Source organism: Monopterus albus, unplaced genomic scaffold (assembly GCF_001952655.1).
Source record: "Monopterus albus unplaced genomic scaffold, M_albus_1.0 scaffold20.1, whole genome shotgun sequence".
Taxonomy (NCBI): Eukaryota; Metazoa; Chordata; class Actinopteri; order Synbranchiformes; family Synbranchidae; genus Monopterus; species Monopterus albus.
The window spans coordinates 3,382,802-3,400,791 of NW_018127900.1; the positions used below are offsets into that span (position 1 = coordinate 3,382,802).

The window sequence follows — 17,990 nt, forward strand, 5'->3', positions numbered from 1 at the left end:
AGGAATGCCTCTCCTGCACGGTCTTGCCTCCTGCCCCTGTTAGGTTTGTCTGGATTGCACTGCCTCTTCCTGCCAGATCTTGTAAATACAATTCATATGTTACAGCTGACTCAGAACAACAAGACTTAAATGACAGTAAGTCTTGCAGTGCTATAATTTATATTTGACCCAGTTTACATGCTCTTTTTTCCTAATGTCACTCTAAATTCCACTTATCTACAGCATACCACATTTAGAGCTTTTTGTTCTCTGCAATCCTGAATGCCACTGCTGGTTCCAGCTCTCCAACCTAGCAGGGAAACCATGACTATTACACTGCTTTTCTGTTCTCTGGGAGAAGATTTACAGCAGTTAAAACCACAGAGAAACCACTGAGCAGCAAGACTCAGCCAGACAGATGTGGGAGGTAAACCCTGCAAGCTGCTGTGAAGGTCATTCACCCTCAGGGGACAGATGCAGATGGACTGCTTCAAAATATGAAAACATGTTCTTCATTTGTTTATGTATCATAAAACAGAAATTATTAAGGGCTAAACAGAAACACAGCCAAAAACACTAAATGACAGACATACAGTATCAAGCATCTGCCAGTGTTTTAAAAAATCACTGGGAGGCTGTTTTTTGAAATCTTATTAGGAAATAAGTGCATACTTTCAAAGAGCCATCATACAGTAGTTACAGACAGCTGAGATAGCTGCAATGTCTGCAACCTGATCTGTCATCTTTTAATTGAGAGCACTGTGTTTGGTGAGCTGAACAAAATAAGGAAAGCTTGCAGTAGAGCTGAGGATGCAACTGATGCTAATCCCCTTTGCAATTTCCTAAAGCTCAAAGTAATGTCATGAAATGTCTTGTTTTGTTCAACCAACAGTTCAAAATCCAAATATATTCGTTTTACCATAATGTAAGAGAAGGAAAAGCAGCAACTTCACTCATTTGAGAAGCTGGAACCTAAAGAACATTGACATTGGACATTTGGATTGATAATTACATGAACAGTAATCGAAAGAAACGAGTAATTGATTATCAAAATACTTTCCAATGTCAATGTTTTTGATCACCTGATCAATTAATCATCCAATTGTTGTAGATCTTCCTGGCACAGAACAGAACACAGAGCAGGATTGTGCCTTTTAAATGCTGCTCAGCCTGTGGTTGCATAACCAAAGTCACATTTGTTTAAACACAGCTGAACTATATTTACCTTATATTATGTCTTTACTATGTTCTGCACATGTGATTCTATGAGGACCAGAATAACTGGGTGCACGTTGTGTCACTGCCCTTTACTGCTTCCCTGGGAAAACCTTTAATTCAAGGAATTAGTGGAATCTATGATAATCCCTGAGGCACAACACACAGCAAGAACATACAAGTTCAGAGTTATTATAAAGGTATTTTCCCCACTTAAATGCATATTTGTACACATTATGCAGATTGAAAATTATAACTTCTTTAACCTTTGAGGAAGAAATGAACTCACAGGGAGAACTATCTCATGGAGTAAAAAACTATCTGAAATAACTGCAGTGAAACCTGAAATTATCAAGAAAGAGTTGTTTAAAAATAAATGCAAGTTTGTTTGGTAGAACATTGCCATACTAACCATACAATCATATTAATCATACTACAGTACTGAGCACCATCCGCCCCCGCCTCTCCCACTAATCACTACTGAGGCTACAGGCTGAGTAGCAGCGGAGACCTTTTCCCAGACCCAGTTGGCCAGCCCTACAAAACTCACAGAAGCAGGAAACAGAGGTAAAGCAGTTCCACATGGTCGATGTATTTAGAGCACAGACCTGTGTTATGGTAACCTCCCCTGGCTCTGACACCTCACACCCAAACACGCTTCCTCTATAGGTCAGAGGAGGGGGATTAATGGAGAGCAAGACAAGAAGGGGAAGAGGTGGCAAATGTACAAGGGGTGGCAAAAGTGCAAAGTGAACTCCAGTTCAAGCTTGTTTCAAATGGCAAGCATTCAGGATTTAGAGCAAAAACTGTGTCACAGTAATCTTCTGTTTTTATTCAAATGGAGAACAAAGTCCTAGTTAGTATCCTTACAAGTTGTCTTTGTTTGTTGAGCGCAGACACCACATAGGATCTGTATATGGTCTTTTAAGGATCACAAGTAATACCATAACCACAGTGTACGAGCAGATCCTTGTAGGCTGTGTTGCACAGTCACACAGGGTTCGGATGGGCTTCTCTGTAGCACAAGTTAATCTGTAGCACTGCACCACCTGCTGTTCTGTGCTCAGACTCATTTGGACATTTAACATTAAGCAAAACAAACTGGAGATGACACAGAGGTGTGATAACAGAATACCAAAGAATCTGCCTAAAACTTCATCCTTATACAAATCCCAAATCAAACCTTAATCTGATGTATTAATGTATTAATTCTGTTAAACTGAATATGTGGACAAGATGAACAGCAGCAGAAATTAGCTGAGTCTTTTCTGCACAGGCCCAGATTGACCGTACACATACTGTATCCGCCTGCATGCTTTGTTGATGAGTCCACCACAGCCCTGGGACCTCTGGCTGAAGGCCATGATCTGAATCAGTGCTGGGGAACTCTTTTTCAATATTTATTTAATAAAACAATAATTCGCTAGCAGGGACCTACCCTCACTGAGTACAAACGGAACTGGCTGTTTGTTCACTTGATGGTTTTGGGGAAGGTAAAGGAGGTCTAAGCCGCTCTCGGGCACTGGCAGACCCCCAGCCGGGATAGAAGAATAGAGGGAAATAATTACAATAGAATAAAAAGTAATGGGTGGGTAATGAAAAGCGGAAGCAGAAGTATGGTGGTTTCAGTGGGTTTAAATAGTGTGAAAACAGAAGAGGCATAATTCATTGTAACAGGTGGAGTAATATAGATTTTGCTCCAGATGTGCACCTTCTGAACTCCCTGAATGCAGAAATGGGATATCCAGTCAAGGTTTTGCAGACTGCCAAATGAATGTAGGTCAAAGACATGTTCCAATAAACACATGTCCAGCTTGTCAGGGTGACCCAGAAAGCTGACAGGCAGCAAACAGCAGGGTAGACTCTTGGAACCACAAACTGCTCTGCACTGTTTGGCCTGATTTATCAACACTGAGAAGAAATCCAAAAATATAAATATGCACCACTCATATTCCTAATGTTGGTCATGTTTGACTCAACACATGCCTGTTAAGTTTGATTTGAATTGTGTGTGCCTGGATTAGTTTATTTACATGAACATTTAAACATATAAATTTTGCAGTTAAAAAAAGGGAAAAGGTCCGTTTTTGTCTTTACTTATTTGTACTTATGTAGACCTTCCTCTTTCCATCAGTTTGGCCCATGAAATAGTTATTTATCCTTGTTTCATTCAGCCTTTTACACATTGGTTTAGTCAGAGAACAGAACAGTCTGGGCTTGTCTGAATTCAGCTTGATACACCTGTATGAAGAGCACTTAAAAACAATATCTGGAGGTGGAACATTCATAATGCGCTTTACCAAGAAAATTTTTTGACAGAACCCCCTTTGTGCCCCTGTATGTTTGCATATAGGAGTGTTTGTGTGTGAGGGTGTCTATTTGTGTTCTTGTCTACTGTATGTGTGTGTTCACCAGCAGCCTTCTCTGATCAGCAAGTCGCTGTTACTGTGCCAGTAACAACATGCATGGCATGCTTAGAGAAAGTGGTTAGATTGCTGCTGCAGAAGACAGACAATGCGCCTTGGGGAAGGAGAAAGGATCATATTCAGAGCTGTTCACTACTGATGGATTAGTGGGTTTACAAGGACAAGTCCACCCTCTCATCCTTTAAGTGTGGAAATTATTGAAACACTGCAGTTTTTGGTGAATTGTTGTCACACTCATAAACCACGATGACAAAAGCTCACTGGTTTACTGCTTTAGTCACATTTAGTCAGAGAATGCATGACATTACAAAGACATAAAGCTGCATTAGACAAGATTTGCAGACAGAAATAAACTTTTTAAGCTTAATTCCAATTTGGAGTTGTCACTCAGTAGAACACCATGTCCACAGTAATTGAGAGAATATACTGTAGTTCTGCTCTGTTTGTCAGATTTGGGTATCTGTGACTTTTCAGTGTGCAGGAAGTGATTGATCAAAACTTAAACTTGCTCTGGCCAGTCATCTCTATTCAATGCATAGCCATTTTTTATTTTATTTTTATTTTATTCTCAGAGAGGCTTCTTCTCCCTGCCAGAGGGACACTATTTTATCGAACCCTTCCAGAATCCTCCAGATGAGCCTGCTGGGACTCCAGAACCCCACTTTGTCTACTCAAGAGTTACCACAGAAAATCACAGAAAAAAGCGTAGTCCTGAGTCCAGAGAGACACGCAGCCCCTGTGGAGTTCAAGGTGTGTATTTGGCTTTGTGTGTCTATGCATAGCATGCTGCAGGTGTTTGTGTAAATGGGCACACGTGAGCATTTTTCTCTGTCTGTGTCCATGTCAAGCAAGGACAAGCCACAAGTGTACTGCAAGTAATGTCTTCCATTATGCATGCTTTAGATGCTCCAAGTGACTCTCTCCAGGCGGAGAGGGAGAGGGAGGAATGGGAGAGGGAGCAGCGGAGGGGGCAGGATCAGGCTCAGTTCCGCTCCCGGCGCTCAGTCAGCAGAGAGCGATGGGTGGAGACCATGGTGGTGGCTGACTCCAGACTCATCGAATACCACGGGACCGATAGTGTGGAGTCATACATCTTCACCATCATGAACATGGTTAACATTTGAGTTTACCCTATACATTTGTCCTCATTCATGCTCGGTTTCTGCACAGGTGCCATATTTGTAGATACTTAGAAGTGAATGATGTTAATGTTTACAGGTGGCGGGGATCTTCCATGATGCGAGTATTGGGAACGCCATCCATGTCACTTTGGTGCGCCTAATTTTGCTACAGGAAGAAGAGGTAACTCTTAGCTACAAGAAGGCTTTTAAGAAATTTTCATTGGGTTTTATCAGTTTTGCTTTGACAGGGCAAACATTAAATGTGGCTCAAAGGGAGTACACATGCACATCTTTGAAATATTCCTCACAAGGACACGAAGAAAAGTGCTTCAGCATTTACTGTAGTTGTATATTATTTGAGCAGTCTTAACTGCTATCAGATCAGTGAACTTCAACACACCCTAAATGTGTGTATTTAGGATGGGTCACTGGTGGAAATCGTCACGGTCAAAAATGATTTCAAGCTGTTTTCCAAAGAGGGAACGATGTGCAGAATGATATTTCTAATTATGCTGCTTGTTTCAGAAAGAGCTGAAGATTGTTCACCATGCAGACACCACTTTGGCCAGTTTCTGTGCTTGGCAGAAAAACCTCAATCCCCAGAGTGACACACATCCAGCTCATCATGACCTGGCTCTGCTGGTTACCAGGCAAGTGACACACATCCACACATGTACAGGTCAGCAATTGCTAAATTATACACTCTATTATAATGAAAATGTGGCATGCACACAGATATTTGGCCTGTGTTCCCCCTCAGGAAAGACATTTGTGCTGGAATGAACCAGCCCTGTGAGACCCTGGGTCTGTCTCATCTGTCGGGAATGTGTCAACCTCACCGCAGCTGCAACATTAACGAGGATTCGGGGCTGCCTGTTGCCTTTACCATCGCTCATGAAATGGGCCACAGGTCGCTGTGTGTTTGTGTGTGTCTGTGTCACTGTTGTGATGACCTTTCTACGCAATGAGGACATTTTGGCCAGTCCTCACAATTTCAAGGGGCTGTTATAGTGTTAACACCTAGTTTTAGGGTTTAAGTTTAGATTAGGTAGGGTCTGGGTTGAGGGTTAGGCATTTTATCAGTGAGTATCCTAGCAACTTTACAAAGGCCAACATTTGTGTGTATGTATTTGTAAATGCTGATTAATGGGCCATGTGACATTTACTACAGAAGAATTTACAATTGTGCTGTTAAATCTCCTTGCATTAGCATATCAGTCCATTAGTGAATTGGTTGTATGCAAATAATGGCTAGTTTCTAGTAACCTGACATAAAAAATTAAAAGATAGATACCTGAGAACGTTGTTGTGGAGTGGGTGTAGATCATTTTCTAACAGTGAAAGTGAATAGAAAGAGAAATTTGTTTTGAACATTGGGTTACTGTGGCACAGAAAAACATACTTTCTAATATTTCTACTCCAGAGCATTTTTGACTTGACACCTGATTATGAGGAGTGTGTGACTAAACCTGATGTAGGAGAAATAGAGTACAGCAGGAAATACAGAAGACCTAGGATTATGGAATGAAGACAAACAGGCAAATCAGTAAACTTTTCCTGATGAAACTTTTTTTGTGGAATGATAATGGCATAATGGTCAGATTGGTTGTGTTTGAATGCAGTTTTGGAATTCATCATGATGGCCAAGGGAATGACTGTGAGCACGGATGGAGGCACCCATTCATTATGTCCAGACAGCTGATGTATGACAGCTCGCCTCTCACTTGGTCCTCCTGCTCCAAAGACTACATCACACGCTTCCTCGAGTAAGGCCGATGTCCTACATTATTATGAAGCCATTACTGATAAAATAATAACATGATTCACTTTTTATGTGGGGGGCATAAGAGTTGTCTGCAAATTGTGTGAATTGCCAGTATTGTGAAGTTACTTTGGAAATAGTCATTTAAAACGACTCCCTCGGATGCAAACAAAGTGAATATGTTGGTGCAGATGTGAATGGAAAGTAGATGTTTTGTGTGTTGGAACAAAACAAAGTTATAAAAATAATAATGCATAGCAAACCACGACTTTTTAAAAGAGCAGCAACGATCATAAATGCAATACATGCTGAACAAATTCAGCTGAAACCAGGAAATCCAGCAACTAAGAGAAGGACTTGACCACCCAAAGAAAGGGTGGTCACAATTACGCAAATATCTCCAAATGGTTGCTTTGACTCCAGTCATTTTCTGTAGAAAACTGTATCAGTGATGAATTAAACAACAATCAACAATTTCGCCTTGAGCTCCTGCAGAGTCGGAGCTCATGGTTGTTGAATGCCGATCTGTGAAATGGCATATTATGCTGTTAGAATAGTTGCCCATTAACAAGTCATTTTCTGAGATTCTGGTATTTTCGCATCACCTTTTCTTATTTAATACAAGGCTAGAAGTGTCAGGGAGTGGTGTTTAATGCTCCCGTGAGATGTGGGGATGTGAACCCGATTAAAGAGCCAGCAGGCAGAGGCAAGGTGGATAGACTTTATTGTCGTCTTCAGGGAGCTCAGGCGGTCCACGGTCGAGGTCTACAGCAGTCCAACAGGTAGGGCAAGGTAGAACCTTTGGTCGGTAATACAGGCAGGGTCTCGATCTCAGAATAGCAGGCACTAGAAAAGAAAAGGCTGGAGAGTCTAGACAAGGCATAGAACAATCTGGTAGCTTCCCACTGGGTGAGAAGCTGCTATATGCTGTTGTAAGCAGGTGTGAGTAATTGAGGAGCAGGTGAAACCAATCTGGGTGATGAGATAAAGCTCCGGGAGTCAGGGTGAGCTAGGGACAGGAAGTAGTATCAGAATAAGAGCATGATACAGGAAGCAGACAGGACAGAATCATGACAAGAAGTGTACAAAGTCAGGCATCACTGTCAACCACCACACAGCCTTGTGCCCCTTTCTTTTTTTCATCTCTTTCAAAAGGTCACACATTCAATATCACGTCTCTGTTTGTCTGTTTGAGTCGTGGCTGGGGTTTCTGTCTGGATGACCGTCCCTCCAGGAGGGACCTGACCACCCCTCTGGCTCGCCTCGGTGTCCGCTACACCACACACCACCAGTGCCAGCTCCAGTATGGCCCAAACACTACCTTTTGCCCAGAGATTGATGTGAGTATTGTGCACTTAATCATAAACCTAAAATAGAGAGTAGGGAATTTTTTTAAAATAGTCTTTGTCTCATTGTTTTTTTTTTAATTGTCTTTATTTCAGAATGTTTGCCAGATTCTTTGGTGTTCAGTGAATGGCTCCTGTCGCTCCAAACTGGACTCACCTATAGATGGCACTCGCTGTGGACCAGAGAAGGTGGATGGTGCTCATTGCTTTGTTTTGTTAGGGTCTGGGTTTCATTTGCCTGGGGCAGGAGATGGTCAGCACAGTGCATATGAGGATGGTGCTGAGCCATAAGTATTATGTACAGTAAATGTGTCATATTACTAGTGTTATTTGAATGATCTTACTGGCATTTTTCTTCAGTGGTGTATCTCAGGACAGTGTGTGATTGTGGGTAAACTCCCAGAGACGGTGAATGGAGGCTGGGGACAGTGGAGCACCTGGTCTCATTGCTCCAGGACCTGTGGAACAGGTGTTCAGTCAGCAGAGAGGGAATGCGACAACCCTAAGTAAGAGCTGACTCTAGATCTGCCTCACACCTTCAAGTGCATGTGAACTCTTTTCTTGTCATTAAATGTTTCTTGCAGTTTATTGGTTTTCAACTGGCCAGTCTTCGTGAACCAAAACAGACCACCGGGTTGATTCAAAGTGTCCCACTGTTTTCCACAGACCGGAGTTTGGGGGCAAGTACTGCACTGGAGAAAGGAAGCGTTATCGCACTTGTAACACAAAACCCTGCCAGAAGAATAAACCAACTTTTCGAGAGATGCTGTGCAGCGAGTTTGACACCGTGCTCTACCACAATGAGCTCTACCAATGGGTTCCTGTGGCTAACCCATGTAAGTGGTCAAAGCCTCAAATATACAATTAGATATGACAGATAGAAACACATATGCTAGTAGCCTGTCTTCACACTTCCCTTTTCCATGAGATCAGTAGATGCAATTGTAGGCATCATCCAACAGGGGGCAGTATTTACACCGGAAAGCACTCAAGCAGTCAAGTTTCTGTCCTTGCTGGTGTGCTGTTTGCTGTATGTTTGTCAGTTCCTATATTCGAATCACTGCTATGCTCAGTCACTTTACATACAAAGGTAGTTAGTTTTACAAAGCAAAATGTAAAGTATGCCTTATCTTTCATTATTGAGACAATTTCAGTTGACATTTGTAGATTTGACTCATACTCAGCATTTCAGTGGAAATAGATCTTCTTTTCCCACTATCTCGCGATTTACAGTAAATCCCTGCGAGCTGCACTGTCGACCAGTCACTGAGTATTTTTCAGAGAAGATGCTTGACACTGTGACAGATGGAACACCGTGTTTCATGAACAACAAGTCCAGAAACATCTGCGTCAACGGAGCGTGCAAGGTAGTGTGGCTGGGTAAGAGACTAAAAGAGACTGGGGGGTTATAGTGGAACAGGGTATGCTGCAGTGCAACTACAGTGTAATAGAGGAAGGAGGTTTTCTGTTCAAACTCATGTTACTCTGTAAGGTGTCTCTGGTTGTGTTTTTATGTGTGTGTGGGTGTGTGTTAAAAAAACTTTACTCTGTAAGGTATCTGATTGTGTTTTTATGTGTGTGTGTTTTGTCTGTAGGAGGTAGGCTGTGACTATGGTATTGACTCCAATGCAGTGGAGGATCGCTGTGGAGTGTGTCTGGGTGATGGCATGAGCTGTGGGACCGTCTATAAGTCATTTGATGAAGAAGAAGGTTTTGGTGAGTTCAACACAAAGGATATTTGAGCAGCTAGAAAAAAAATTAAATGATCTAGAAGTAACAAATCATACAATTATAAAATTGAAGTAACACAAAACAGACAATCTAATGTGGAAAAGCTTTGATGTACATACCAGAGGAGGGTGAAAAAGTACACAAGTCAAATGTATGCCTACAGGCAGAAAGTCGTTTCAGGACAGGTCACTAGCATTACACCTTGTGGTTCTTTGTTGCTATGGCAGCCTTCTTGTCCACACTATGCAACTGTTTGTCCTGCTGTACTTGACTAATGTAATGTCTGTGTGTGTGTGTGCAGGCCCATGTTTGCATCTGTCTAAAGATGCAATTGGCTTTACACAATTTGTTTTGCATCCTGAAGGCAACTTCATCCAAGAAATAGACACAGAATGTACAATATAGTAGACCACATATACTGTAACACTGTTCCCAATCATAAACAACACAACATATAGTAACAGTCATACAAAATACATCCTCAGATATGGTATAAAGATACCAGACACATATGATGCATTTATGCCCACACTAGCTGGTTTAGTATCAGTATTAACTGTTTTAAGAGTATTAACTTGTTCTGTCTCAACTGTGGGCCTGTAAATCTCCTGTTAGAGGGCACCTGTTGGTATTCTCAAATTTTACACATGCAAAGAACCAGAAGAGATGCTAATAGTGAGTCTGAGCATGCTACGTGAGGTACTTGAAAATGGGTTTCTAAAAGTTGGCCAGTAATCTCTGAACAAATTCTGAGTTAGCTTGGTTTTAAGTTACACAGACAAACTGCAGTGCAGCATGACACTCTGAATAAAACAGAAACACAATCAGTCTACTGGCTGCTACAGATCTGAGCCTAGAAAGAAAGTAGATATGCTTCTGTATGTCCCTACAAAGAAATTCTATATGAATGTATCATAACACTCAGATATTTGTAGGAGGACATTTGTTTAATATCTACATAATGTATTGAAACTGGAAGTAGCTCACACACAGCACGAAGACTCTACTGACTGACTTATTTCAGTATTAATAATACCAGTATTTCTGTCACACCATTCAATTCGCCAGTCAGTATTAGGCTGGTGCATTCTAGGATCATCGCTGTCAGTCAGCGGAGACAGTAAGGTGGAATCATCCAGCCATTTCAGAAGAAACTGGTGGTGCAATCAGAAGTATAAAATGTAATAAATAGAGGTGAACTGACGCAGCTTTGAGGTGCTCCAGCATTGTTCTAATTGGAGATGATGTAGTGTTTACTTTAATCAAATTAATTTTGTTTGTGAGAGAAGAGTTATATCAGTAAAAAACAGTATGGGTTAAAGTGTAACTGAAGCATTTTAGACAAGAGTAAATCAGATGGAAAATCGAGAAAAACAGCTCTGGCACATGTTTTGGGTTTGTCCAGATGTTCTGAAATGAGATGCACAAGTGTAACAACTGGATCTTCCTTAGTGTGACCTTGTTTATAAGCAAACTAAAAGGAATCATGTGAGTGTCTTATTTCTTAGGCAACATGTGATTTTACTGTCTAGAATGAACATATCATGCACAGAGATTAATAGAAGAAGAGGCTCTAAAACAATAAAACGTCCCTCCTTTCTCCCCTCACTCTCTTTGTGTGTGTTTGCCCCACACAGCATTCTTTCCAGATAACAGGCCCAGATGTATAAGACTTCAAAAGGCCTAGACCAAGGGCAAACCTACCCCTCCTTGCACAGACACAGAAACACACACACCTTCCCACAAACATCATTAAACTCCAGAGACCCACTCATGGCTGTTTTCGTCTTCCCCCATCAGCACACAATAAAAAACAGACAGGGCAGTGCCCCCCACAATGAAGACTCACACATGTAAACTTATACCCACACATGCCAACCACCCCCCAAAACTGAGGCCACCCTCTCTTAAAGATCAGAGAGAAGCTGTGAAGCTGTGTGGTAGTCTGAATATGAGTGTGGCAGCAGCCATGGTGGGCCATCCATTACCTTGCTCTGACTCCCCTCCTGACTTTCCCAGGGTATGTGGACGTGGGCGTGATACCGGAGGGGGCGCGGGACATCCTGGTGAAGGAAGTGAAGGATGCAGGTAATTTCCTGGCTCTGAAAAGTGAGGCATCAGAGGAGTACTTCCTCAATGGCAACTACATCATCCAGTGGAGTGGGGAGTACGAGGCCGGTGGGACGACATTCTACTACGAACGCAGCGGGAACATGGAGAACCTCACTGCTTCTGGACCCACCAATCAGCCAATCATGCTCCAGGTAGGCCATCATACTACAGAGGTTGGATGTGTTCAAAGGGAGTGGAAGGAATTTATTTTCACAGTTTGAAATATTTTAGTATTGTGAGATGTATAGAAGAAATCAGGAAATTATATATATATTTCCCCATTGTCCCAGAATAAAATAATAATAAAATGTCTCTAAGCAGTTTTTTGTCACATGTAGACCTGTTTCAAAGACAGACTGTAATCACATTGATGTGAATGTAAAAAAAGTCTTTATATTTGTTCCATATCTTGACTGTTGAGAGGATACTCTGCATAATATTTCATGCGGCTGTCTAGTTGCTGTTTCAGGAGAAGAACCCAGGTATAAAGTATGAGTACACCATTAAGAAGACAAAAGAGACAGAAAATGAGACCATCAAACCCATTTACAGTTGGAGACATGGGGCGTGGACATACTGCAGCGCCACCTGTGGCTTAGGTTGGCATTTGACAAGAAAGTTCTAGATCTATAAATGTATGATAAAGGATTTCAGTGACTGATTAGTTATGACCTGTTGGCCTTCTGCTTTCTGACTTGTTTTAGGTGAACAGCACCAGCCTGTGCGTTGTTTTGAGATGGACGTAGGCGTAGTAGATGAGTCTCTGTGTGACCCAGACAGCCGTCCCGAAGACAGACACAGGAAATGCAAGAATATGGATTGTCCTGCAAGGTCCTTAATTTATAATGTCCTTTAACCATTTTTTTCTGTCATTGTCAGTACTATTATGACCTTAAAACATATTTTGATTTTAATTATATACACAGTTATTTCACTGAAGTTATAATATTTGAGAGGCCCCACATTATCTAACTGGTTACTGTATACACCTACATATTAAGAGTGAAACTAAAAATCATTTCACTGCCTGATCTACATTGCTCAATCAGTCACGAGAGAGATATTATGTTCTCTCCCCTTGCCTCTGGGTTTCACTGTAATGACAAACAGCAAAGATTCAGTCAGTGAGACTAATTATTTCAATCACTGATATTTGGATTCGGATTTGGAACCTCATTACATTTTCGGTAAGAACTGAAATGTGTTTGTAGAAGGTATCTAAATTTGGCTCTGATGGCCTGACCAGATCTGTGGTCTTGTTTACTCATTCTTTGATCACATACAGTACATGTAGTTCCTGATTTAATCAGCATTTTGCTAATATTGTTTTTCACTTTATTTGCTTGGGTTTTGTCATTTCACATTTTCCAAATTTGAAAATTAGAAAAAGATGTTTTCCCTAAAGAGAGACATTGTAAAACTGCATTGTTTGAACATAAGGTGGCAGCTCAGGTAATGAATTGGCAATAATATCGAACGTTTTAAATGATACCCACAACTATTCATTGTTTGAAAAGATGTTAATGTTGTCCACTTACCATGCAGTCTATCTGTGAACACCATCCTATCATCCAATCTTCTTCTTTTGTCACCCTCTTTTACTCTCTAAAGGTGGTGGGTGGGGGGCTGGCAGCAGTGTACAGCCACCTGTGGATCAGATGGGGTGAGGAAGCGAACAGTGCTCTGTGTTCGTACAGTATCAGGGGAAGAAAGGGTACTGCACCCTGTGGAGTGCAAGCATCTCATGAAACCCAAGCCTGTGGTGCTGTGTAACAGAGATGTACCCTGTGCACAAGACTGGGCTGTTGGCACCTGGGAAGAGGTACTGTAATCCCTTTTCTCAGATTTTTATTTTATTTTCTTCTCCTTCAGGTTCAAAATTCACAGACTATCCTTGCATTTATCTACTTGAGCCCAATACCTTCCTTTATTTCTGAGTTAATGTTTTGTTTGTGTTTTTTAATCTTTGCAGTGCCCAGTCACATGTGGAGGAGGGGTTCGCTCACGCACAGTCACATGTGCACTAGCACCCAAAAAGACCTGTGACCTCTCAACCAAACCTCGGGCCAGATCACTGTGTGCCCTACAGAGCTGTCCTAAGTCAAATCTACGCAGACAACCCAGGCCTCCCCCTACATACCGCCGTGTTTACCCACCTAAGAACCAACCCACAGCCACAGCTCCGCCCACAGCTGCTGTCACCACCACATCCTTTTCACCTGAAACCACTGTTCCTGAAATCATAGATGCAGATGATTATGAGTTCAGTGTTATAGTGAGGAAAAACAGGGATAAGAATGGGAGAGTTTTCCCTAATAAATTCAGTTCTGCTGAAAAGGAAAGGAAGGCGACTGATGTGGACAAGGAAAAGATAGAAGAGGGGGAGGAAGGAGAGGAGGGGAGTACACCAGATGTGGTGAGGTACACTCCAGGATATGATTATGTTGTTGAGGACAGGACTAAAGAGGAGGAGGAAGAGACTCTTGACCTGGATGTTTTTACCACAGCTACTTCACTCAAAAATCCTCTTAAATCAACCACAACACTACCACATATCACACCTACTTTACAAACAGATCCACCTACCATGCGCACAACCAGCAGAGCCCGCACCACAACTGCCTACACTAACACACACGCCAGCACTGAAATGTGGGCAGAGACCACCCACCATTCATCCAGCCCCAACACCACACTTCACATCAGTCCATACAGCCCCTGGACACACAGGGTTCCCCTCACCACCCCCACATACAAGAAACACTCAGTCCCATTGAAAACTGGCTTCCGTACAACACAATCTCCTTCCACAACAGGGAGAACACTATTCACCACTGTAGCATCATCCCAGCCCACGGTAAAGATTATAAAACTGAAGAAGCCTGCTGCGACACCCAAGAAAAACAGTTCTGTCTCCCATGCTAAAAAGCCCACTCCCCAGTCCAAAGGCAGTCACTCCGAGAGCCAAAACCAGCGATCACAAAGTCCAGTGAGCAGCTCTGCTGGTGACCAAAGCAACTTGATGGTCAGAGAGCCAGTCAGCATGGATATATTCTGGGTTGTAGGAAACTGGAGTGAGGTGGGTACAGACAATTTATGATCATATTATTCTACTATCCAAAGTATAAAAGGAAGCAGAATTCTGGCTAGTTATCTGGTGAACTATCTGAAATGTTTGATGAGTTATTTTAAAAGTCTGGTTGCTACAACAGCAGTTTAAATGCTAGTACTAGTGACTGTTTGGTAACCATCAGTCTAAATTAGCCTCAGTAGATGATGGGTTGTGTTGGGTGTGTGGGTGCAGGCAAAAAGGGTGGGGTGGTTCTGGGATGCTGGAACACACTATTGAGTCTTCTCAGTGTCGTGGGCCCAACTCAGTAAAACACTAGCTGGTGAGAGGGTGCCAACCTGGTGACCCTGTAGATCTGCCTTCACTCCTACACCCACACAGAACTTGTGTTGATGATAATGTAGTTAGACTCATTGGAATTGTTAATAGTGTTCTTACAAAGAAGCTAGTCCAGCCACTGCTTAACCTGAACAAATACAATGCAGATGCTGTGTGTCAAGACACATATCTGCTCTTTGCTTGGGTGAGGACAGGATTCAGGGATGCTTTGTGTTAAGGGTAGGTTAAGTCTAGAAAATGGTGTTGCTTATTGTGTGGCTCTGAGAATTTATGATGGCGTGGCCTGACACCTCCCTCTTTGGGGCCAAATAATGGGTAAACATCGTTTAATTCGTATACAGAGCTTCCATATGAATGATCTCTTATTCTTTGGTACTTTTAATTTTGAATTATTGACTGATTTCTACCGTCTGAAGCACAGTACCAGTACATTTGCATGTCGACATTGAACTACAGACTTGATACTACGAAACAAAGGCATAACCTATTATTATATTTTTAGACTCTTTTCTTCCCCTTCATGCATGTTATATGTTGATACTGCTATGAACATTTCTAGTAGTTATTGCTGACATTCCTAAAACATTTACTTTGTAATATGATTGCCTCACATGTCACAACAGTTTGTCACTCACCCTTAAACCCAAGCCAGGTTTTAATCAGAAAATACTCCTCTGTCCTCAGTGCTCAACAACGTGTGGGATTGGCGCAATATGGCGAACAGTCATGTGTAGCTCTCGAAATGATGAGGACTGTGCCAACATGAAGAGACCTGAGCCTGCACGTACATGTCACCTGCAGCCCTGTGCCATATGGCAAAGTGGCAGCTGGAGCAAGGTGGGTGATGTTAAATTTCTTCCAGTCACTGAATCCAGTAATTACACTGATCACTTGTTAATTACAGCAAAACCTGTAACTTTTCATGTATTTCTGTGCCATTTATTGCACTATGACATACACCACAGTGTCCAGATAAGTGTGCAGTGGTAGGAAGGAGGTTCCGTGATGTCCAGTGTGTCGATTCTCAGAGTAAACGTCCCCTCAGACCTTTCCACTGTCAAGCTGTGTCCAGCAGACCCCTCAGCACCTTAACCTGCCCACACAAGCCTTGTATGACCTGGACTACATCGGCCTGGGGACCTGTAGGAAAATTATACCCATCAAATCTCTGTACATTTTGGCATACATACATACAAGAGTGAAGCATCTTTATGTGAATGTATAAGTAGGTGGTTTTGGTCTTACCTTGAGCCATGCATGCCTTCCTTAAATCCTTGTGTTTTCCTCAGTGCTCTGGCAGCTGTGGTGATGGCATCAGGGAGCGACTGGTGTACTGCCCTGAGCCTCATCGTTGTAGCACCACACTGAGGCCAAACAGCACAGAACCGTGCAGTTTAAAGCCCTGCGCTCACTGGAAGACTGGGCACTGGGAGGAGGTCAGTCACACAAGGCTGAGATTTCCTTGAGGCATGAAGGATATTTCTAAATAATAATTAGGCTCCTTATTGTCATTGTAAAGGACTCAATGATGACTCTGTGTGTGTGTGTGTGTGTGACTTTGCATTGCTCTGTGAGTTGTGGTGGGGGTCAACAGCAACGTCAAGTCAGTTGTGTGAGTGAGCAGGATTTGGCTGTAATGCCGTACAGCTTCTGTGAGAAGCTTTCCATACCAGAAACACTCAGGAAATGCAACATGCAGGGATGCAAGACCAGTCGAGGTTTGAACACTATGCTCAGTCTTGTTTTGTTTTTACGACAAATCTCAATTAAAATCACTCAGAATAAACTTTAACTAACATATTATTCGTATTGCAATATTTCATGGCATTTCACTTCTGACTTATGTTGTTTCTTTTGCAGGTCCAGTTTGCAAGAAGAACAGCATGTCCTCACGCTTCTGTGAGAAGCTGAAGCTGTTGGGTCGCTGCTCCCTCAGGTCGATTCAAAGACAGTGCTGTGTCACCTGTGGGCCGTAGCCAGGGTTACACGTTCACACATATTACAATGGACACATCATAACTACAGCAGTACTTACTGTATCCTCATGCAGCACTGGGATAAAGCCATGCCGATCACAGACTGACACATTCAAACCAAAGTACTAATGGCACAACACTATAACATGTACTACATCTTGGTGAGCACAAACAAACATGGGCCAACTAGGATTAAGGTAACAAAAGTTTTTTTTTTTTACCTGTTTAGGTCTTTTTCAAATTTTAAACTTTGTTAAAAGCTTGTTAATAAGAACAATAAAAAGTCAAAACACTGATGATGAACACATATTTGGACCTGGATATTAACAAATGTTAGCACTTAATAGTCATAAATCCTATTGAGGTGAGCAGAAATGTTTAGCATAAGTATTTCTATTATTAAAATAAAATCTGTGAATTTTTAAACAGGTAAGTTTCTAATGCTTAAAGAGTGTGTAAAATCTGTCATAAAATGAATGTGATCAGACCCAGAACAAATAGTACAAAAACATTTAAAAGTAATATTACAAATTTATGAAATAATCAAGAAGCACAATTCAAAGTTACAAAAGCTCAATACAAGCTACTCAGTAAAACGTCAGTACTGTACTTATCTTCTTGGGCCTGAGGTGTTTTTAATAATTGAGGTGCTAGCAATTCACAGCTCAACAGTTATATTTTTATTTCAAAGTAAACTAGAAATATGCAGTAATATAAATAAAGTTTTTGTTTGACCTCTTTATTAAATTGTTAATAGTAATGATAATCTCTGTGTTTTTTACTCACATATTTTGCTTTGTTCTGCTTGAATTGTAGTTTTATTGTCAGAGCCTGCACTGTGTTTACATTATTCTGGGTCCAAGTTCCCACTTTAATCATTTCAGTAAAAATTAAATCAGCTGCAGCAGCTGCA

At 41.7% G+C, this 17,990-nt stretch overlaps 1 protein-coding gene across 1 annotated transcript in view; it reads left to right on the forward strand.

The window, feature by feature from the left end:
- Positions 1-16,567, forward strand: part of adamts12 (ADAM metallopeptidase with thrombospondin type 1 motif, 12) — an 18,284-nt gene extending 1,717 nt beyond the window's left edge. Inside the window, exons 3-22 of the mRNA XM_020593950.1 lie at positions 4,193-4,370; positions 4,524-4,732; positions 4,839-4,922; positions 5,267-5,391; positions 5,502-5,651; positions 6,364-6,507; positions 7,699-7,843; positions 7,946-8,038; positions 8,210-8,355; positions 8,516-8,685; positions 9,083-9,216; positions 9,445-9,565; positions 11,600-11,844; positions 12,150-12,291; positions 12,397-12,523; positions 13,304-13,514; positions 13,665-14,771; positions 15,786-15,938; positions 16,067-16,243; positions 16,391-16,567. Coding sequence (XP_020449606.1) covers positions 4,193-4,370; positions 4,524-4,732; positions 4,839-4,922; positions 5,267-5,391; positions 5,502-5,651; positions 6,364-6,507; positions 7,699-7,843; positions 7,946-8,038; positions 8,210-8,355; positions 8,516-8,685; positions 9,083-9,216; positions 9,445-9,565; positions 11,600-11,844; positions 12,150-12,291; positions 12,397-12,523; positions 13,304-13,514; positions 13,665-14,771; positions 15,786-15,938; positions 16,067-16,243; positions 16,391-16,567 — 4,038 coding nt within the window. The remainder of the gene's footprint in view (positions 1-4,192; positions 4,371-4,523; positions 4,733-4,838; positions 4,923-5,266; positions 5,392-5,501; positions 5,652-6,363; positions 6,508-7,698; positions 7,844-7,945; positions 8,039-8,209; positions 8,356-8,515; positions 8,686-9,082; positions 9,217-9,444; positions 9,566-11,599; positions 11,845-12,149; positions 12,292-12,396; positions 12,524-13,303; positions 13,515-13,664; positions 14,772-15,785; positions 15,939-16,066; positions 16,244-16,390) is intronic.
- Positions 16,568-17,990: the final 1,423 nt, after the last annotated feature.